The sequence below is a fragment of the Trichogramma pretiosum genome, unplaced genomic scaffold (genome assembly GCF_000599845.2).
Source record: "Trichogramma pretiosum strain Unisexual culture from Peru unplaced genomic scaffold, Tpre_2.0 scaffold27, whole genome shotgun sequence".
In the NCBI taxonomy this organism is placed as follows: domain Eukaryota; kingdom Metazoa; phylum Arthropoda; class Insecta; order Hymenoptera; family Trichogrammatidae; genus Trichogramma; species Trichogramma pretiosum.
The window spans coordinates 1434518-1458114 of NW_019641694.1; the positions used below are offsets into that span (position 1 = coordinate 1434518).

General features: G+C 39.7%; 1 protein-coding gene across 7 annotated transcripts in view; it reads right to left on the minus strand.

The window, feature by feature from the left end:
• Positions 1–23597, minus strand: part of LOC106660520 (glutamate-gated chloride channel) — an 80259-nt gene that overhangs the window by 24015 nt on the left and 32647 nt on the right. For 3 of the 7 annotated variants that reach the window (XM_014383503.2, XM_014383501.2, XM_023461913.1), the window contains exon 4: positions 20167–20234. In XM_014383503.2, the coding sequence (XP_014238989.1) occupies positions 20167–20234 (68 nt within the window). Of the gene's footprint in view, positions 1–644; positions 1002–8100; positions 8169–20166; positions 20235–23597 lie in introns of those variants that run through there. The other 4 variants (XM_014383500.2, XM_023461912.1, XM_014383502.2 and 1 more) reach the window with 2 other exon arrangements.

A 23597-nucleotide genomic window follows, 5' to 3' on the forward strand; every position in this document is an offset into this window, starting at 1 on the left:
TTCACAGTAAAAATTGATGTACATATGAAATATAGACAAAATGCACCCGACCCGAAAAAAATACGTTCGTACGTGCTCTTCATTTCTCATCAAAAAAATCTCATGTATCTAGCCATTGCTGAACAAAAAAGCTAAAAAAATACGAAGAAGTGGATCAACAACGAAAATTCAATCAAGTGTACATAGACGAATTCATTTTCTTCCGCAATGGCCAATACACAGAAAAGGATCGACGCGTGTGTGTAGAGCTGTGATCATACAACAATTTCGTGGGTATGCATAATACTCTACACGAAGCACGCGATGCATATGCATGTTATCACCCGAACACGCGCCGACTCCGGAGCAGTACGTATATATTCTTTCCTTTGTTTTAAACTTCAATTCCAAGAATGTCAACAAAAAAAATAACAATAAAAAATTTTAAAAACACTGCGTGCGATATCGTATACATTTGTCGGGCATACGTGTCACCATGAAAACTTTGTAGATCAAGTTTCCGATATATGCATGAGTGGCGACATGTATACGTGGACAAAATCAACACAAGCCCAATGCTGGTCGGGCCAAGGGGATTAAAGGCTGCTCGAAAATGCTTTTTTGGCTTTTTTGTCGGGCTGTGGATGAAAATATGGAGGACTCACCATGAAATAATCATCGATTTTGCTGATCGAGCGAAGATATATGTTGATGTGTACGATTGCCGGGCCATCTTTATTACCGAGAGCACCACCGATCGTGAGAAGAATGAATGAGACACATAAACACAATAACAACAGGAGCTTCGATTATTCAATTCATTTACATACTTATATATCACTTTGCTCGTTGAGTTTTTTTTCAATAAATTGCTCCTCATATTATTATATTATCTTATAATCTTATGATATGTACATATTTGCCAGTTTCAGTTGACATATGACATGTAAATAATGAACTATTTATACTGTATTGAAATGAATATAAAAAAGAGGAAATTAAAATATCTACTTGTTGTCATACCTTCACGCCCAGAGAACGAAAAAATTTGTACGTCAATACAATTCGATATTTGTAAAATTCAATTAATATAATATTATAAAATATCAGGAAAGCAATCGTGACGAAGAAGAAGGAAAAGGAACTTTTGTGCGTTTCATTGAATATGAAAAGGAGAGAAATGGCGAGCGTGACAAAAAATCATATACTTATTAATAATAATGAGTTGTCAATGATATTTAATGGATCGCTGCATGATTCACTAAATGTTTGAAAACTACTGCTCTAAGTTAACTACGAACTTTGAATACCTGTATTATAAATGTATAAATTCAATTTGCTCCCATATACTAAAGACAAATGAATGCGGCGAACAATGACAACGGGGCTGAAGTACATAATAATTTGATAAAACAAATTGGAGCTCCGCAAGGAGTACGACTGTATAATATTCGTACATCGTTAAAGGACTAAAAAGTACGGTGGACTCGACGGAAAGTCATTTGCCTAATTCGGGGCGGTCCATTCGTATAAGACGCCTTGATACCTTACCAGACTTTGTGCTGCTAATAATTTTCAGCTATAAGTAAGATTTTCACTTATATGGTTGGTTCCGCCTGTAGATATCTTTTTACGCCTTAAACTTGAAAAAAAAGTTGTACAAATATATTAATAAGATACAGACTTTATCTTCATATCATTTTCTTAAATATCTATTTGCCATCTCGAAAATAAGAAAAATATCAAATTATAGCACTTGAGATGTGTCAGATAGTGTTTTTAAAACACGGGTTATCCGTAGGAGAAGACGCGTCACGTTAAAATGTAGTGTTCAAGTTTTTGTTGGAAAATGGTAAAACCGTTTTACAAAAACTATATTTTATGGTCGTTCAGAAATGGCATACTTAATTTTAACTTTGAAAGTTTTGTGTCAACAGAAAAAATAATAAATTTTACACAAGGTTTGGAACCAAATGAATTACAAGTGCCATTTCGATAATTTTAACATGTGTATAAAGTTAACGTAGACTGTAAGTCATAAAATTAAGCAGTTTTCGTAGCTGCATTCTATTAGATACTTTTGGTAGTGTGTTATGAGCGTAAAATTTAGTCCTCTTTACAACGACAAAAAGAATAATTAATACGTTTTCTCACGTTAGAAGTAAGCCTAATGCTTTGGACACGTAAAAGATGCCTACTGGTGAAATCAACCATATACATATTCCCATTCACAAGTTCATTCAATTTTCTCGCAACAAAACTTGGGAAGGAATTAAAACATGATTTTCATTAATTTTGCTAAATAAAAAAAATTGAAGTGCGTATTTATGTACATTGTAAGACCAAATTTATACTATTTCACATTGTTATACGTGGGCACTGAACACATTAATGTATATTTTATGAAAATTCAACGAAATAGTCGATGGACCTGAACAAATGCGTCTGATGAAAATTAGTTAGGTGTATTGTAACAAGAGAATACTTCACAGACAAATATACACGCGTGTTAGCTGGGCTACACATATGGGTGTAAATTATGCAGCTGCCAAGCGAACGGCGAAGATGGAGCTATGCAGTCCTCCACTTCAGAAAGGTTGTCAGCCTTCATACATGTGTAGAGATTTCAATATTTTCCATCAAAAATAGCGGTGTGTAAACTTTCGCGTGCAGCTGCATGAGCCGCCCGTCTCGCGCACGCAGCACAGCAGTAGCAGCATCGATTTAACTTGCTAAGCTAATCCTATTACCTCGACTGCGAATTCGCGCGTGCGTCCGCTAGCGATTGGTATAGATTTTTTTTCATTTTTCGAGCCGACTTTGGCGAAAACAAGCGTGTTGGAGGATAAAAGCTTTTAGCTTTATTAATAATCCAACTGTCGTGTATCAAGTTCTAAACATCGATGACGACGACGAGCTTATCTCTGGATGGTAGAAAATAAAGAAAAAAATAGCAGTGGCTGCAAGACGTATACGGTTCGGATCTATAACTTGCGGTTGGCGTAATCGAGTTCGTCTCCCGTACCGGTCGCAGCTCTGCTCAAAGCTCGCGTAATTGCTATACCGTGGTCGCATTTGGAAATATATTTGCGAATGGGTCAGGAAAGCCATTGTGGCACGCGCTGTGCACACACCAGGGAGGAGTCGGCGAACGAGCCTCGCATCTCTCCCTAAACTCACGTTCGAAGCTGGGCCGAGGTTGCGGCAAGTAGCGTCGCGCATTTCCTCGGTGCTGCCTCTTTATTCCGTCCGTGGCATCATTTTTTTCTCTTAGAGTCGTCGAGCATGGCGTACGTACTACAATATGTATAAGCATAAAATTGCGAAAAAGAAGGTTGCGAGGTCGCGCATTCGATCTCGAGAGCTCATAAAAGGTAAAAAACATTTGGACGTGTCGTTGTTGGCGCTCGTCGTAATAGCCGCGCCTAGGAGGAGCTGCGCGATTGTGGCCCGCTAAATTTCGCCGAGCAAATGATTGTCATCGTCAGCGGACGCGCGCATCATCGTATAAATAATAAGGTCTCGGCGCAGCAGGGGCGCAGTGGCAGCGGCCAACGACAGGCAGCTCGGGCTCGTTCATTAATTAGCGTCAACTCGTGCCGTCGTTATTATCATGTGCTCGCGTACACATAATTCATTTATTTTCTTCTCGTGTATACGCAGACATAAAATTGCCGACAATGAGCGCAGATCGCGCAAGACTTTAATATGCGTGGCCGCGGCTGCGCGCTCGGAAAAATTATTCATCCCCGTTTGAAAGGTTATAGAGGCGCGGCCACACCTCCGGGCCAGGATAAAGCAGCTCGACTGGCTGCAGCGTTGGCTGGTTGTCACCGAAAAAAGGGCGCCGCAGCCCGTAATAAACGATCAATCACACGGCCGATTATGTATATCGAGCTGTGCACGAGCTGCTGCACGTTTATAATGCGAGAGAGCTGGCCGCGTGTGCTCCTGCATCTAGTCTGCAGCGGCCGTCCAAGGATGCTACATCGAAATTCGCACGTTTACTCTCACTCACACGTTTGCGTTATTTGTCACTCTAATGCACCGCGTTTGCAGCCACGCTTCTCTATATGTGTACAGTTGTGCATGTACATTTGGCTTACTCGTCGCGCCCTTGTAGTGTGTGTGTGTGTGTGTGTGTGTGTGTGTGTAAGGACTATGGATGTGCAGATGCACACACTTACACGCACACACACCGACGTCGAGCTAGCAGCAAGCCCAACGAGGTAGATACGCGCCTACGTGTCTGCTAATTGGACTTGATTAATGGACACATAACCGCGCGCTCGCGTTGGTTCTGCTCTGGATGTCTATTGTATTTATAGTCCTGCGCATAGAACAGCCCCGCTACTCGGTCTGCATATAAAGCTTATAATTTAAATTGATCAATGCAGCAGCAGCAGCAGCAACCGAGAGCTCTGCCACACGTACGCATTAACTTGACAAATTTCCGCACTTTTTCTTGCTTCCTTCTTTTCACCCGGATAATAGATCAAGACGCACGAAGGAGCCCCGGTTGCTGCTGTTAAAGCTCGTCTCTCGCGCGCGAGAGAGCACCGGAATAAGCTCTAAGTAGTCGATGGATATACATGTGCTCCGACGGAAAAGGGGATTGAGTATGCCGCGACATTGAATTCGATACGTATTATGAGAAAAGGATGTAGCATCGGTGGCAGCTTCGCGCGCTATTCCGCACGCCTATATAAGGGATTTTCCTTGGAAAACTCGTATATTATATTTATACTCGTATAAATTTCTAAGGCATTGCGCTTCGCATACGCAAGCCGTGACACGTGTCGTAAAATCGCTTCTTTGGGCCGATTTCTTGATAAAATTTTTCGCTACCCTGCAGCGTCTCGTACGGCGGATAATGTACGTCGATATGCATCAGCGTGCGCCGACGTAATACCTAATATTAAACAGCGTAAACAGATTTATTCCAATCTAATTGCCTGATTTGCGTGGAAAACGTAACGCGGAACTTTATTATCCTCGAGCTCGCAGCAGAGACAAAAAGTAAGTGCGCGAGTCGCGTACCGCAACCATTTGTTAAAACGCTAATGCCCTCGAGGATGAAATTTACTCGCTCGATCGCACGATCTACTGCGGCCGACACACGTGTATACTTTGGCCACTCGACACGCACACCTAGCTGATTTTCCAAAGATAATCTCTACCTAGCCGATCAATTATATATTAGTCAGTGATGATATCGCTGCAGAAGGCATATAAGGAAGTCGCGAGAGGCCAAAATTCACCTCTTGCGATCTCGGGAGACTTTCTAAAATTATCCCCGAGTTAAGTTGGCCTGCAGCCACGATCGCTGCACCACTGCCAGGTCGTCACTATCAACAACTCTGACTCTAGTCAGTGGCTATGGACGCTCGTTGCAGTAGTAGTTTCACGTGTTCATTTGTGTTTAGCAACTCGTGCACTCGCGTGGCTACCTACATATTTTAAAGCAATCTGCGCATTTGCTAATTATGATAAATACGATGGCAGGCGGCATGTCGAGTTACAATGCCGCTCCTACTGCAGACGCATATAACTCGATCCAATTTCTCGAGTTTCCTACGTACAACGAGCTGCTCTCGCGAATCTGTCACACACCACCATGTGAGTCTGTAACCCTTCTCATCCCTTCTCCGTAACAATGCGAGCACATACGAGCTGCGACGCTGCGGTATTGCGTAACTCCGCGCGGCTTTCTCAACGCATGCACACGTATGGCATATAACGGCGAGAACCAAGTGCCATAATTGCCACGAGAACTGCAACTTAAGCAGAGACCTGCCTCCTCTGCACTATACATCTCTGGGTCACTCGTATCGACTCCTCTGCAAAGCTATTATAAACGCGTACGTGGGCCTGTGTGAGCCGCTACTACGCGATATCTCCATGTGCATTTAGGACCTTTGATACATTTACAAGCTTAATTGTAATTCAGATCTGACTTGACTAGATCGTATAATTGTTGTTTAAGACATCGAATTGATTCCACACACATACTCACTCTCACGCTAATAATATATACAAATTATGCAGTAAGTACATATTATATATTATATGTACCCCTGTACGCTTGTAAATTTGTTTCGAGTGTTCTATGCTGATTCTCTATTGTCGATAGTGTGCTCGATTGTACATAGAATAAAAATGAAAGAAAGATAGAGAAATTTTACTACTAAAGTACCAAAATTTTAAGATCAAAAACTCCTATACAAAATGGAATCAAGTATAAAAATTATAAAAAATAAAAATTGTGTAATTAAAACCTACAGAACAGCGTGAAACCAGCGCACTGTGATTAGGCATTGGCTGGCCTCATACTGTCGTATTTCTGTTCTTTTTTCATTTAAACACCAACAAATCAAGACAAATACAGATAAAAAGGAGAAGGAAAAATATCAGTTTTGTTGTATTCTTTTGTGTGTCCAAGAAGTAGAAAACGCCATGATAAAACGCGTGACACTATTATGATAATCTCTTTTTTACAGACTCTGAAAGAGATGTATATGCTACATACACAGAGATAGAAAGTGGGTAAAAGTAGAGGCTTGAATATTATGCATGATGTGAGCTGAGAGATAGAATGTGTTTTTCTCGGTGTCGGTGGAGGTTTGTGTATGCGTGCGGATACATGTGTGCGTCTGCACACACACACACACACACACATACGCACATTCGCAGGAGACGACAGATGTGAATAGAAAGAAAAGAGGACAAACGAAGCGACATGTTTTTTTACCGCTACGCTGCACGCACACCGATGTACTATTACAAGTGCGTGGTGCACATAGATTCAGAGAGAAAGAGAGAGAGAGAGAGAGAGAGAAAGAAACAAAGAAAAGACAGAATTTTCACTAAGTGTGCATATAGTTAGTGTGTGGGTGTTTACAAAAAAAAAATAGATGGATGAATCCCATATGGAGTTTATCACGTGTACACACAGTTTTGAATATCTAAAAAAGTAGAAAAAAAAAGAAAAATATTATGTGTACATTTTTTTGGTATTTTCAATATCCTAGATACATCAGAGGAAAAGACTGGATAATATAAAACAAAAGAAACTATGTATGTTTTTGCGTGATGTGCTGCAACTTGTCTATGTGAAAGATAATAACGAAAGGATATGCTTTCTGATTCTGCAAGACAATATGTGCGCGTACCTACAGAAACACAAGGGACCAAGATTTTCACATAATATATTTTTGATAAATAAAATATTCCTGTTCGTGATAGATGAAAAAATACTACTTTGTGTCATCTGGTTGTATACGAGCTTCAGTTTTTCTGTGTACGTATGTAACCACGTTTTTTTAATTTCAAAATGAATGCAAAACTGATACACGCATCTGATTTGGTGCGCGGTATTTTATACATTTTACGGTGTGATAATAACATGTAAATATATGCATGTAGACACAGAGAAAAGAGTGGAGTGAGTAGACAGACAGAGCGTAGAGATGAAGCCTACGCGTACAATTTATGATTATGCTAGAGTGAAAAATTGTGGAGAAATTTAGCTACTATTTGTTAGCTTTCGTTTGAACACAACATGATTGAAATGTGAAAAGTAAAATTTCATGTTGGTTTTACAGAAGTTAATACCCAACGTTATGTGGATAATAGATGAGAGAACAATATTACAGTGTGCAAACATACCAGTACATATTCAGAATTTTTAAATATATACTTATGTGTTTGTTTCATAAATATATAGTTAGGTGAAGTATATACGATATATAAAGTTCATAACACTCAGCAAATTAATTATTACCATGACCAATAATGGATGTACATATAAATAAAATCATGTGTCATATGTGTAATATAAGTTTTTTGTTTTTGCATTTTAAATATACACATTAATATGGTATTTGTAAGAGATATAATAAATGGTAATAATAGATGACAGCTATAACAAATACATATAGTTTGGCTTAGTAGTTGTTTTTTTCGACAAATCAAAAAAACACACAGACTAATACATTGTAGCGTTAGCTTGTCAATTTTAGTAAACGGATTGTTATATTATTTTGCATAAAAAAAAATAAGTTGCATTTTTTTCAAGACATTTTTTGACTTTCATTTTCTGCTATCGAACATCAGACTTACCATAGTAACGTCATCTATTTTTGAGATACTTCGAACAAATATGTTGACACGGACAACCGCGGCCCCATCTAATTAGTGGCAAAACAGATAATCAAGAAATTAATCATTTGATTCGTTTGAAAAAAATATTGGAAAGTTCAAGGGGTTTTTCTATTCAAGTCTCATGCGTCAACGATATTGACCAAAGTTCAAAATAAAAACTCGTAAAAAAACTTTAAAACTATATTGGTTTCAGTCGAACGATAAATTAAGTGTGGATTGATTGTTGATCGGGCGTATGACAGAAGCAAATAAATTCTCACAAAGTGTTTCATTAAAAAAAATAATACAATGTGTAAATGCTGTACACGTGGTAATTGAAATTATTTTAGTCAACATCGGTGACGAATGCAACTAAGAAAAAGCCTTGGCCAGAGAGAACTAAACTTAACTTTAATAAAAAAAACGCCAGTATTTCAATAATAACAATTATAATAATAATAATAATAATAATAATAATAATAATAATAAAAATAATAATAATTATAATTATAATTATAATTATAATAATACTAAAAAGATCTAATAAACTATAATTAAAATCCCAGGTGACCGCAGACCTTTTAATTTCACATTGTTTCATACGAGATTTGAAAAATTGTCACCTTAGCCCTCGGTAGTAATTTAAAAAAAAAAATACATATAAATACGTGTTGGCTCACAGGACAAAACAAATCACACGATCGTGTTTCTGCAAGGGCTTAAATTTTTTTACTTTTTCCGCCTATATAGACAATACTTGCGAACGAATGTATGAGTAAAAAAGAGGGCTGGTAAAGAAAAAAATCTTTTTTTGCCTCGCGTGCAAAAGCTTGTCTTTTTTATTATACGAGTTGCAATTTTTCCGTGTTTCAACAATACAACCATCAAGCAAACTCTTTCTCGCTTGCACACTCACATCTACGCATAAGAACGCACACATGTACCCACTCTAATAATCCATAAATCTCGAGTTATAGGAGGTGAGAGTTATACGTTGATTTTTTTGCGCGGCAGAAGCAGCGGTGCCCGCATTGCACTTACTGCCCCACGCAAGGCTTATAAATCTTTTTACTTCTTATTCTTCTTTTTCCATTACCCTTGTATTATATACAACTCGCTCAAATATACATATATAGGTACAGGTTCAGTTTTAAAAACCCTCCTAATATAGCTCGAGCCTCCTTTACATCTGCTCTCAATGTATATGTGCTCACGTTCGTTATTCTGAGTGCAGTTTTCTTTTTTTACTTTTTAAAAACAAAGTTTTTCTTTGCGATATACGCTCAGTGATTGTTTTTAAAGATTTTCACCTATTTATTTACAAACCGATTGTGTGGGTATGTGTGGATAGGTTTGCAAAAGAGTTACAGAAGTTATGTTCATTTGTCGATGTATACGTATTGCGTTTCCTACGATGTTTTTGATGCAACGTATGAGCTGTAAGGAAAAAATTAATTGAACGAGCTTCGTTTATCGAGAACTCGAAGAAACTTTGTCTTTTTTCCGTTTCCCCGAAGCTGTGTATTTATATTCGTACCTTGAATGCACACACGCTTTCAATGCTCTCTTTTCTTTGGCATGCACGTGTGATTGTGTACTTGTAATAAATTCCGTTTTATCGACTTGCTGAAGTTTTATGACTATGTGCTCGCATTCGAATCTGTCTGTAAATGTATAGTGGAGTCGTAGGAAAAGGGTGAGGTGCAGATCTTTCGTTTTTTTCCATACAAGATTAAATGGCTAGTTTCTGCCGAGTGGAAAATAAAGTGGTATATCGTGGAAATTATAGATCTTTCTGAAATATATATTTATAAGGAATTTAAGGTGGTTCTTTCAGTTTAAGTTTTTCTATAGTGAACTCTTGCCTAGAGCTGTATATTTTGTATGCGCAGTAAGTACTGCGCAGCCTGACATCAGCTGATTCATAGCAAAAACATCGTTTTTTTCACTTTTACGTGAAAAATCTTGATTTTTTGCAGCGTAAGCCCTGTTTTACGATACACAGGCTGAAAGATTAGAGTTTTTTCTATAAAACCTATACACTCCGATACCCGAACAAATTAATTTTTGATTAGAAATACCATATGGATGGTGGCCGTTCTATGCTTCCCATGTTAAAATAGCATACTTTGAGATAAAATATCTCGAAATTTTGCAGCGTAAGCCCCATAAATAATTATACCATTGAATTCAGCGTGATTTAATCTATAAGATAGGATAGGTCTCATGTCTCAACAAATATTGAAAGAACCACCTTAACCGAGCACTGGGCAAACGAAATTAATGTTTGGTACATTTGCGCAAATGAAACAAAGAAATGTAAGCCTTGGCTTACTTTTTTTTATACCTATATTCAGTTTCATCGCATAAATAATTATTGACTCGTAAAAATGCAGCTGTTCGTTGAAAGCCTTGCCTTTTTATACGTATGAAAAAAAAAAGAAATGTCCGCTCGTTCGGATGGTCTTTTATATTGCTCGGGAATTTTTTATAAGCTCTATAAAAAGCTCATATAACGGAGGAATGTATCGTACATAAAATCAAATCTCGCGCGTAAGTGCATATACCTATAGGTGCGCACGCATATAAGGTATACACGCGTATAGGAGACAATGTTATTTTTCTCGATCTTATATCGGCCAAATGATTAAGTCGCAGCATCGACAGCGGTGCATGAATATAAAGGCAGTGCGCAGCGGCACAGAAGGAATCCCAGTCATGTGGTGCGCGGCCGGTTTAATTGGACTGCGAATAGCATAATTGAAGCGATATCCAGTACAATGCAGACCAAGTACTGCTTGCGATCGGGATATGTATAAACTTGGGAATATCGACGTAACAGCTTTCGCGAATCGATCTCCCTCTATAATACAGCGTAAACCGCCTCGAGATTCGCTCCTCCAAAACAATCACGTACAGCAATTTATTCGCCAAGTCTATTAATGGACTAGTTATCTGTGTGCGGCTGTGTATGTGTACACAATAAACATCCACGTGTATATATATATATATAGTATATCGACTGTAAAGCAGAGAAATTTAACCAATTCCGCAAATTCGCGACGCTTGAGAGATCATCTACGATACACGACGTATCATACATAAAATATAGATATAAAAACGAATTGCCCGCTGGGTTTATCGACCTATCCTTTCTAACTCTCAGCCGCACGAGCTCTTGCAATGTCTTGCACAGGTGAGAAAAGGAAAATCTCAACAAGAATGTACTTTCGGAATCAGGCGAGATTGAAAAGTTTGCGCTCCACATATACTTTTTCATTTATATATAGGTATGTACAAACACGTACGTAGGCGTTCGCCCGTGCGTACAGCTTATACTTCCGTTGTTTGAAATAGCTTTGAAGAGTCTTGCGGAGTTTTTAAGCGTTTTTCCGTGATGCACTCACGGCTGGAAGGTGCTGCGACCGCGCACCCGACTTTGCGATATGCTCAAGTTTTTTTTTCGCCACGCACCTAAATAATTCATCCTGTTGCAGTAGTACACGGATAAACGAAAACGTTTCTTTTTGTATATCCTACCGTTTCGATGCACCGACGGGAAATATTTACCGTCGGCAGTTTTTTGATATGCCACAATAATAATTATCGTCTACGTCTTCGTCGTCATCATCATCATTATGTAGCGGTGAGAAACGATTCTCGCTTTACTCCTGTTTCATTTTTTTCAGGCTAACGTACTGAATTACAGTAAAAAAGCGTGAAATTTGCGCGTTAATTTTCGCTTTCAGTAGTATGTTTCGAGAAATCCGAGCTTGATGGTTACGACCTATATGTGTAGGGCGTAAAATATTCGAGAGGAGAAAATTACGCGAGGACCCCCACACACACATGCCCGAGTTGCACCATAATGTGTCTTTTATTCTTTATATTTGTAATAAAGGCTCACTCACACGCGCGTTGCCTAATAAAACGTTAGCTTGTTTCTTAATGCAGATCATAAATAAGCACGCGTTCAAAGTATTTATATCACTATCACAACATAATAAATGACTTTTAAATTTTTCTTTTGTCACTTTTATTATATGCTCTGGGTGCGTCTTTTCTTATCTCGCGCATCGTTGCCTCTCTATATATATATGACCGATATTGTGTAAATTTCAAAGGTATAGAAATATTTTTTTCTAATGACATGACAAATTTGTTGTTTTTAAGGACAAGAATGTTTCAAATTTTATTAGAATTTCGGGAATCGTCTATCATCCCTTTTTAGAAGCACAAACTGGTGTTAAAAAAAACGCCCATTGTAGACTTTGTGGATTTTAACTTTTATGCTTCTCCATATAGTAGCAAACTCCATTGAACATCTTTTGCTAAACTCATTTAGGACCAAGTTAGAAATTTTTAAATTAAATATTATGGATAAAAATGAACTTGGAAAAAAAGCTGACTTCGAACATTTGTTGGTCCCTAAAATTATAATGAAATGGGCACACATTCTTGTCATCAAAAACAACATATTTTTCGTATTAGAAAAAAACTTTTTTTTTAACATTCGACTTTTCAGAGATTAGGTCATATACATACAGCTTTTTCGATGCCCGTCACGTCCTCTTGACGTCAGCCCAGATATCGATCTTTGCACACTACATTTTTCTCGCGCATCACCTGCCTTTATTCCCTCTCGCTTCCAGTAAATGTTTATCATAATTTTATGGCTCAAAATTTGTCGTCTTTTTGCCCGCTCACAGCTCCAAATAGTTTCGAATGAGATCGAGTCCCAAGCTGCACGCAATGATTCACGCTTTTTACATCGAAATTGATGTGGTATATAAAAAAAAACACTCGGTTGAGCTAGGCGAGCTTTTTCTCACTATCTTCGTTGTCACGCTATGCATGTACATTGTAATTTATATTACGTATCTTTCTTAGACTTTTTCGAGCTCTAATTGATCGTTTTCTGCCAAAAATTTAATTCAACAATAAATCGTTTCCCTCGTTCCTGACGCACCAGCGCACCGACGCGCCCGAACGAAGATATCAATTCGTCGCTTACGATCCGTATCCTCTTTTCTTCTCTTTTGGCTACATCGTAACGTCTTCATAGCTACTTGTCCGTGCATAGCATACATTTTTTTCTCCAGGGCGATAACTCCTGATTGGAAATTATCGAAGTGCGTATGAAGAATGGTTCGTAAACACGACGCCAAAAACAAGTAGTGAAGTCACTTTTAGGTCAGACGCAGACGAGGATCTATGGACGCGTACTACGGCTCAAAGAGGATTAATAGTAAAAAATTTTGCGCTCGCAGTGCCATGAATAAATGTAAATCGAGTACAGCTGACAAGAAGGAGGGAGAAATATCTGAGGTCATCAAAGTCTAAATGAGACTGAGATCAAGAGGGAAATAGAAAAAAAAATCTTGCACTCTCTCATTTTGTCAGATTCCATTTGGAAAACAGAGCTCTTAGTTTCTTTCTAGCTGCTGCAGTAACGCGCAGCAAAGTTATCTAATAAAATACGGACTTTACACGTCTTTCTTTTCTTTCTATCGCTAAATCGAAAGCTTAACGATTTCCTACTCTTTTTCTTAACAGCTGCAAGTGTGTGCATGCGTGTAAGTACAGAGCTTTCAATAAAAACAGGCTTGCAGTGGAGGAGTATTGGTTTTATATATCGCCGGGAAGCGACTGCGAGCTCTGGCTATATAGCTCTGAGTAACAGCGCACCGCAGAGTTAATTACATTAAAGAGAGTGAAAGAGACAATTCGCTGCTTCTAGCACTGCAGCGGTGTGCTGAGTTATTGTGAATAGGTATGTGGGTGGGTTACTCGAGCCTGCATCATCATTCAGTGCGATGGCTCGTTTTAAAAGCTCGCGCCACCCTTCGCATCGCTGCTGCCAACTGCCTCGCGCGCTCCGCTATTGTTTTAGTTTCACCTTTATTTTTTTATTCGTATTCCACTACTCGCTCGCTCGCGTTCAACTGCTTTTCAACTTCAAAGCAAGTCGAGCGAGCTCGTAAAATTTTATGCGTCAACGCGAATCGTGCGTTGGAATCGTGGCCACGTTCCAGCGACCCGATGATTAATTGCCACGTACGTGTACTAATGAATAGAAAGTTAGATACGTTCATATGGAGTCACGCGAGTTGTATTTTTTTTCCTACAGAAAAGGTTGAAAAAAATATTTGCCCGAATTTAAATTTAAATCAAACTTTGATTTCAATTTTTTGCATCCATGTGAAATGACGCGAAAATTTATATGACTTACTCAGGCAGACATGAATAATTCAATCTACCGCATAACTCCGCTGCACAAAATCCACTCGCGTTGTCATTTGTTTCATTTCATTTTTTTTTGTCTTTTTTCCATTACCAGCGTATCCTGGTATCATTTGGACAACTATTATGCGATACCGATCTGGTGGAGTAACGAAGCATACAGCAAACTCTTGGAGTGGGTGTTTTTTCATTCACGAGTTGGATAGCGCGCGACGTCGTTTCTTTGAAGATTGCATCTGCTGCAAGGGTTCTCGGGGCGTCGATCCTCTTTCACGTCCGACTAATCGCGCACGTATTAGGCTGTACAAGTAAGTAGAAAAGGTGTATAAGTATGTCGATGTACATACACCAAGAGCTGTACTTGATGTACGACCGTTGTCGATGTTATTTTTTCTTCGACCTCCGTTCAAGAAGTCATATTATAGGACGATCAATCGATCGAGCAGTGCAAAACAGACAGCACTAATGGGCGTAGCATGTAAGTCCATATAAAAGTGAGCAGAATTTGCGTTAAATTATAGTCTGCATGGATGAGAAGATAAAGAGAGAGAGAGAGAGAGAGAAAGCGTGTGAAAAAAACTATCGGAAAGTCGTTATGTACAGATTAGGTTATAGATGATGTGCTTTTTATTCTACATTTGGCTTGTTTAACCAGTTAAGAGCAAGCGAAAGAAGAAAATAAAGCAAACGAACGGACGTATCGGTAAAATCGTCACGTCGTTGATTGTAACGATGCCATCTCTTTCCCTCTCGCCTCCAGAGCAGAGTCTCGCAAAGCGTCGAAACTTGTATAAAGTACCGGGCTAAGCTAATCCACTCGGAGATTAATCGAGCATAATACGGAGCTAAACTACTCACACTCACGCGTGCAGTGAATATATAGCCCTTCGGAAAGTTGGAATCCTGCAGCGGCGCAGTTGCAGTTTGAGCGAAATAGCGAGTCTGCGAGGAGCAAAGTGGCAAGAGGGAAGAGGCCCAAGTGCCCATATATAGGTAATATATATGTAAGACGTCCAAGGGGCGGCGCGCGGAAGCAAAGAGCCTAAGGACGTATGCAGAAAGCGTCGTTGGAAAATTATTCGTGCAAAGAAGCGTCTGTTAGTTGGCACGCGTCAGGCGTACATATGTGCGAGGGCTAATGAAATCTCACTTTGCCGACGACGGCTTATTGAATTAAGCCATTGACAAAATATTCCTTACATGTAGCATACACGTGCGCGAGTGCCAGTCTCGGTATAGTTAATATCAGCTCGGCAGCAGGTTATATATGCGCGTCGAGCGATGACGACGTCGACGACGACGACGACGACGGCGACGAAGAAAACAGCAGCAAGCGCTACGTATATTGCAGCGCTGCCGCTGCTGCTTCTGGCTCTGCTATGGCCTACTTTCCCTTGACGAAGTGAATATAGCAGTAGCACAGCGCGGCAAAGCTGGCCGCGACTTTGATAAAGGCATGACTGGGGCTCTCTCTCTCTCTATTTCCCTCGTCCCTATACACATATACTTGACTGTATATATGTGCTAGTGAGAGTATAGCGAGAGAGAGCGAAAAGAAGGGAGAAGCTGCTAGGGTTGGCAAGAGAGAGAGAGAGAGAGAGTATATATTCAGCGAATTCATAGGCAAGCTCTAGCTAGCTAACAGCTAGTGCGGAGTCGACGAGAGAAAACCGGGTCACGGACGGCTGCTGCGCGAAGCCTACGTATACCGCAAACGTATAGCACATCAGCAACATATATAGCAGTACGTGCGTTGGTGGGTTTGTCGAGAGTTGAGAGGCCGAGCTCGAGCTAGCTGCTGCCGTTGAACGAGACTGAGGCAGAAAAGAATGGACAGGTCTCATTGACGCGCGTGCGACCTGTGCACGTGTGTGCGTGTGAGTGTGGCCACCGGCCAGCTAATGGATTCGCAATATATAGAGCCCTACTGAGCTCTGCGATCTCTACCGTGTTTAAGCTCGAGCTCTATCTTTCTCTCTCTCTCTCTCTCTCTCTCTCTCTCTCTTTCGCGCTCGCGCCAATCCTATCCTACGCGTTATACATCTACCTATACGTTTACTCTTCGTTGGCTTGATTAATTAGCGCGAAAACCGATGGCTACTCTTACCAGCGCTGCTACTGCTATATGTATAATCTCTCGGCGGGGATTCTGGCCGAGTGCCGCAATAGCGAGATGAGATAGCGAGAGAGAGTGAGTCTCGACTTGTATAGCGCCGAGCTGACATCGAGATTTAGCGAGCAACTCGAGGAGCAGCAACGATGACCGATAGATCGCCAGCAGCTCTGCCCTAATACCCTATCGCCTATTCATATCATATCGCTTGATGCATTGTCCACCGGCCTAATGTTATTCCTACCAATGCCCAACCAACCCTGTGCTAGTTCACCTATTCATCTTTTACACTGCTTCCTTATTTTGCCACTCAACCTTAAAGCAATAATTCATGTTTGTGAGAGTCCAGCGATTATAAATTGCGTGTAAGTATTTTTATCGCTAAAATGCATTTTTTTTACTCTAGACTTTAGAATGTCGCGCTTATGAAACGTTTCTCAAGAAAATATTTTTTTTCTGCCTTGCACCTTTAAACTACGATGATGTGTCCTGTGCACAATAGCAATACGTGTGCCAAGTGCATTTCTCGAGATTGCGACTTCGTACCCGACATTCTGCCTCTGAACGTATTCATATGAATCGAAGTCATATAAGACTGCGCAAGATTCACTATTGCATCTCTAGATATACTCTACACAACCATAATTTACACAATCCTGCAGACACGAAAGGTGAGGATTTTTATACATTTTACAAATAGGATATTTACTTTTTCGTTTGCCAAGCTATATCGGGCGTCTGCTGCAATTTCGTATCAGTCATATGTAAGTTTAACACTTTACAGGCTGAGTCATCTACATACAGAAGCACAACGCGTGTATCTGCAAGTGTCAGGTGCATTACCAAGCGTCGATGTATATATTCCGCGATTAAGAGCTAGTTTGCCATTTTGCCCTCTCTCCTCGACTCGCCGAGTTAAATCGAGCTCGATAAAGAATCAGTGGGCGCTATGACACTAGTTTTCGGTGGCTAGAGATCGAGGGGGGGGGGGGGGGNNNNGGGGGGGGGGGGGGGGGGGCAGCTCGAGCACCGAGCTGCATTTTTCTTTTTTTCTGTTTTGTGCGCAAAGTTGGAAAATTGTCAAACGTCGTAACTCGATCTCTCCCTCGAAGTATTTGTCTATTTCAGGCACGCGTACAGAGCCGCGCGTTCACCGACAATGCGAGGGACTGAGAAAAGGAGAGAGAAAAAAGCTATGCGAAACAAAAAATTTTTCTTTCTCATCCCTCTCCTTTATCATTCTTACGTCCTTTATTTATTTTTCGAGCTATTTCTGGAAATGTATGCGAGCTTCGCTACGCTCAAAGACATCGAGGTAAGCGAAAAAGAGCGAAAATAGGTAAAAAATAAAATAGCGCGTATCAACGCTCCAAATAGCACACTGAAACATAGCGGAGTTTTCTATATTTTTACGAGTAGATGCCCCCGTGTAGAAAAATATATATGCGAATTTTAAATATGCGCGAACACAACAATGAGACAGAGTAGCAACAGCAGCAGCACAGTTCACGACTTGGTCGCTGACTTTTTAATTGTGTTATCTTTCTCAGTTGTCGAACATTTAAACATTTTGTCTGCGCTTGCGCAACAACTGCAGTGGCAGCAGCAAAGTGTACAAGGAAGATGAAACGGATACGTGTGTACATCGGAGCTCGCAAGCTCAGCCGCGCTCGTATTAGGTGCGTCAAAGGTTATACCGATATTATATTTGCTCGGCAGAGAATGAACAGCTGCATTTGCTCCTTTGGCGCGTGCAGGACCACGAGTATCGCATTACTTTTTCCGTGTGTGCAGCCCCCGCTTTTGACAGAGCGCGAAAAGATGCGCCCACCCGGCTCAACGAGGAACGGCTCCTTCTAACTCTTCCAGCGCCGAGGAAGAATGAGCTTTAATACGCATCTGCGTCAAAGATCCAGTAATACGCGAGGAGAGGTAAAGGGACTTGTATTGGCTTAAACTTCGCTGCCTTTGATGTAGCCGATTATCAAGCACAATATGCGTAATAATCGTAGGACCTACGTCGACTACTTGTGGATAGTTTAGATTGATAGTTGCTTCGTCTGCATTCGAGCACTTTGTATAAAGTTACATGTGCGTGTATGTGTGTGTCTGCGTGTGTCTGTGTGTGTGTCTCATCGTAAATCGATGAAATGCAGGTCATTGCTTTTTAGAAACACATGCCTCAGTTACTCAACTAAAATCTAAGTCACTCAATGCTTAATTAATTGTACTTTAGTTACAACGTTTCGCCAATCAATGGCTATTAATACATCTTTCACTACAGTCTAATGCGTGAAATTCATCTAACAAGTGTGTATGATACAATTTTTTAGCTGTCATATCTTCTGTACATCTTTAAAAATTTCAATGATATAAAATAAAAACAAAAGAATAGAGCAGTCAAAGTAATGTCTTGTAGGTGTCATATACTGTGCAATAAAAGAGTGTTAAAATTACAAGAAAACAAAAAACAGATTAGAGGAAAAAGTGAAACAAGTCATCGTAGGTTAGATTTTTTAACGCAGCTCAGAAAAAGGGGTTTGGAATGTAAATAAATGTAACCAAGAAGAAGATAGAGAAAAAAATAGAGAGAGATTGTTGTCAACTTGTCCAAAATGTATGTCTGTAATACTCAATTTGTTTCTGAATAGAATTGGCAAACTTTTTTCTGCTATCTTTTCACTCTCTCAGATTATCTCATTGTTACACTTTTCCAGTAGCAGCCACATAATATTCTATATATGAACCCAAAACTGCGTTTGAATATTCATATGTATAGTCGCGACTCAAGTATAGAAAAACAGCCGTGCAGTGATACATTGCAAGGTAATATGAGTTATCATGATTAACGATACCTGTATAAAAGGTATGTTCTCTTGTAGTGTATGTATATGGTAATGACTTGTGTTGGTGTGTAATAGTAGCTATACCCTAGAGGATAACAATATATACTCTGCTGTTTGTATATGAGCATAACAACACTATTTTTTTATGTTTATGTGATATCCGAAAATGATAAACAATGTATGCTATAATATATATTTTATTTGCCGCATGTGAATACGATGCTTGAAAAACACACATATATATATATATATATATATACGCGTGCATGCAATGTATATTATTTTGCTTTCAGCTATGCGAGCGTATAGGAATTTTTCTCATCTCTTTTTTAGCTCATGTTCATGATTATTCGCCATGAACAAGACTTGAATAATAAACAGCCGAAAAAAAGTAAAGAATATGAGTTAGTGACAATAATAATATACATTATATGCGAAAGAAAACAAACTCAATCATATTTGCGCTCTATTCTAATAATAGATATATTACATATAGATATATGGTTATGTCGAGAGACGTCGGAGTGCTATATAAAAATATTGTATGATCACATTTTTTATTGCGAATTTGCTCGGTATTTTTTGTCATAGAATAAACTGATGATGAGATGTATAAGGAACATAATAAAAAAATGAAGATAAATAAAAAACCAATCAGGCATTCGCTTTTTTACAAATTACTATGCTATATGATTTTAACTTGATTATTAATTTTTTTGATTAAGTTTTATTTAAAAAGATGCTTTTGATTTTATTATGTATGTAAAAAACTTTAATTTTACTATTTCCTGATCGTAGTAATTTTTGGCTTTGCTTGCCTGTACTCGTACAAGAAATACTTACCATCTTGATGTCACTTATTGTGGCAATGCTTCGGACAAACAGGTTTACCCGGACAATGGCCGGCCCATCTGAAGGGCAAAAACAATAAAAAAGAGGTAGTGGTAGTTTCGTTTATTCCTCTTTAAAACTTTTTTTCATGGAATTTTTACAATCGATGTTTAGCGAATAGTTATTATTATTATATGGCTACAAACTACGTTATAGTAACAAAGTTTGAACTTCGCAAGTTAATGAAGAACGATACATTTTATATTGAAATAATCAACGCTCTCTCGACTTATTATTATTCGAATTATTCTTGAACTATTATTCCTACTCGAATTATTATCATCAAAAACTCGTCACACATATTTTATAATAACGATTGTTGTAGATACAAAAAAAAACATTCACGTTTAATATTGATAATAATAATATAAATTATGTAAATATAATAATAAACAAATAAATAAATAAATAATGATAATAATAATAATAATAATAAAATTTTATTCATATATGGGTCGCTGGTAAAAAACACACTCACATACGGACGGTGTGGCTTTTGAATATTATAAAATAGACAGAATGAAAAAAAGAGATAAAAAGAGAACTCATATAAATTTGCAAGTGCACACATAAAAATTGCGCGTTTCATACATTATGTAGGTATGTGTGAAAGCTTTTGATTTTCATCGTAGCACAGTTACGCTCACAAACGCGAACATCAGAGCTGTGCCTACAGAGAGAGAGAAATTCGAAGCTCTTGTATTATTATCTGCGTACAGGTGCAGTATAGTAGTACAGCCTCCCCTTCGTCGATTGTAATAATGAAGTTTCTATATCTCGCTCCGGTTACTGAAAATGTCTGTTTATTATACGAGAGACAGAGAACGTGAGTCTACGGATGTGTGCGAGAGAGAGAGAGAGAGAGAGAGATAACAGAAGAAGCTGACGGAGAAGAGGTAAGAGTGAGCGGTTTAATTGCCTTTTCTCACTCACTCCTAGCCTCTTACACCCTTCCACCTCTCTCTTTTTCTACACGTCAAGCATAATCTAAGTCTGAGCATTATCTGCTCGACAAGAAATATATCTCAAAGCTTTTGCTCAGTAGCCGCTTTTTGCGCCTGTATTAATGCAAACTTTGTATCAAGTTAAATAAACAAAGGCACGCCAACGATATGCCTCCATTTGGTCGGAACGGTCTCAAAGCATTGGCAAAATGCTCGCCTGAGCTATTTTCGAGAAAAGGGAATTTGCGCCAGGAAAAGGGGGAAAAAAGATAACGAGTTAGATATACGCCCGATGTGAATCAAAAATGCACCATCACCGAATGATTCATCAAGTCGCGCAAGCACGCATGTATAAACTAGTGGGTACATATATATATATATAGCACGTATGTAAATAAGGAAGAAGTACAAAAAATCGTCGCAGGTATAAAACTATGGGTGTATAGATCGCGAGCTACGCGAGAGCAAGCGAAAGAAAAGAGAGCGCGACAGATGCGGCGTTATAGTATAGCGAAAGTTTTGACTATCTCACATAGAGAGTTGGCTTGCAGCTTGCAAGAGGGAGAGAGTAAAAGCTTTTGTGTGTGCCAGTAGGTATGCTTGTAGCTCGCCGTCTCGTTTCTCTGCCGGAGCATTGAGATACACGTATACATATACAAATACAGGAACAGAAATGAAGTTATAGATATATAGATGCGCGCGCGCGATACGATATATAGCCCCTCGAAGAGAGAGAGAGAGAGAGAGAGAGAGAGAGAACTTCTTTAACGAGTTGTTCGACTCTTTTCGCGCTTGGTTGCTTCGTACAGAGAAGCAGCAGCCTAGAGCTTGTGACAATATATACGTATAAACATCGAATGCAATCATTTCTGTCTCTCTACATACAGCTCACTACGTCTCTGTGTACGCCTCTATTATCATTCTTGGCGTGCATAAAAGTCGTCGGCGGCGAATTCCTTTTTCAGCGCGTCGCGTACAGCGTTTGTGTGCGCCGTACATGCAGCGCGCGCACCCTATACGTCATTCACTTTGTAGTAATACGGAAAATATTCGTCGAGTGCAAACTTTATTCTCGAACAAGTAGCATAGCTCATCGACACGTGAATCCGTGTGCGTATGCGCAAAGCGTTTGCGCTTCCACGCACTGCAAATTTCTATACACGTAACTTTAATTAATTATATGGCCGTAGCCACGAAAGCGTATACATGTTTGTTGCTAGCGCGTACGTGTGCGAATGTGTGGGTGTGAGTGTGTACCGACTATACAGAGTAAGCAAGGGCGAAGAAGAAGACAACGACGACGACAGGCTACAGGTACATAGCGAGACTAGCAAGAGCGGCAAAGTTAACAACAAGTTTATAACCGCATTCAACGACCTAGACTCCGTACTTATACTACGACGTCTTCACTAGCGTCCCTGCAATTCTCGACCACGCATTTAACAAGTCTCTTCGATGCTCGCTGCAGTCGGCAGCAGCCACAGCCCAACAGGCGCACACAGACACCGACGCACGTCGCCGAGTTTGAATTCGCCAAGCCAACGGAATTTCGCTCTGCAGATTCCAAGTGCTATTCTCTACGGCTACGCGCATGTATGTGTACATCTAACATCCGCTCCTCGCAGCCCGCCTATAGTCCAATCGGATTCTCGTTTGCGACTCGCAGCACAGCCTGTATATAACGCAGCAGATAGCATCGAGGCTATAGCTATATATGCACGCGTAGCCCAACACACAGCAGCAGCAGCAGAGAAACGGACTCGAGTTAGAGAGGCTCTGAGAATTCTCCTCGTCAGCCATGTATATATGTATAGACTTAGCCCGCTAGAACTTGTATACGCACGTTTATTTGCTTGCGACTCCATCAAATCGAACCCTATACCCCCCAACCCGCGCAAAGCCTCTTCAACAGCGACCCAAAGACCCTCTAAGACGTATAGCATGCATACATTCATGTGCACGCGCGTAGCATATCCTGGCGTACTATGACATGGCACACACGCGCATGAGAGCAGTTCAATATTTTTACCCTGACGCGACGAGAGCTCGTGACCGAGAGACAATATACATTTCTCAAATCTCTTATTACGCGTCTGCGGATATGCAAATTGCAATAAATATTGATGTAGTCGCGCCATTTTAGGTAACGATCAAGAAAGTAGCTCTACGTAAAGCTCAAAATACCGATCCATGTGAAATATGTGATAGCTTTGAAATATACATCAATGTACATGCTTCTCTCTCTTTCACTCCCTCTTTTGCAATATACGAGACTTGGGTTTACGGGCATAAAGCTTCGCTGAAATGCAAGCTGTATATTGGAATGTCCTTTATTTACTAAGTTGCAAGGAGCCACGCTCCCGAACTTCTTTTAGTTCGCTTGGACTCAAAAATGAAAAAAGTCGTAGGTAATTCAGCAGTCTTTTCCATTCACAAATC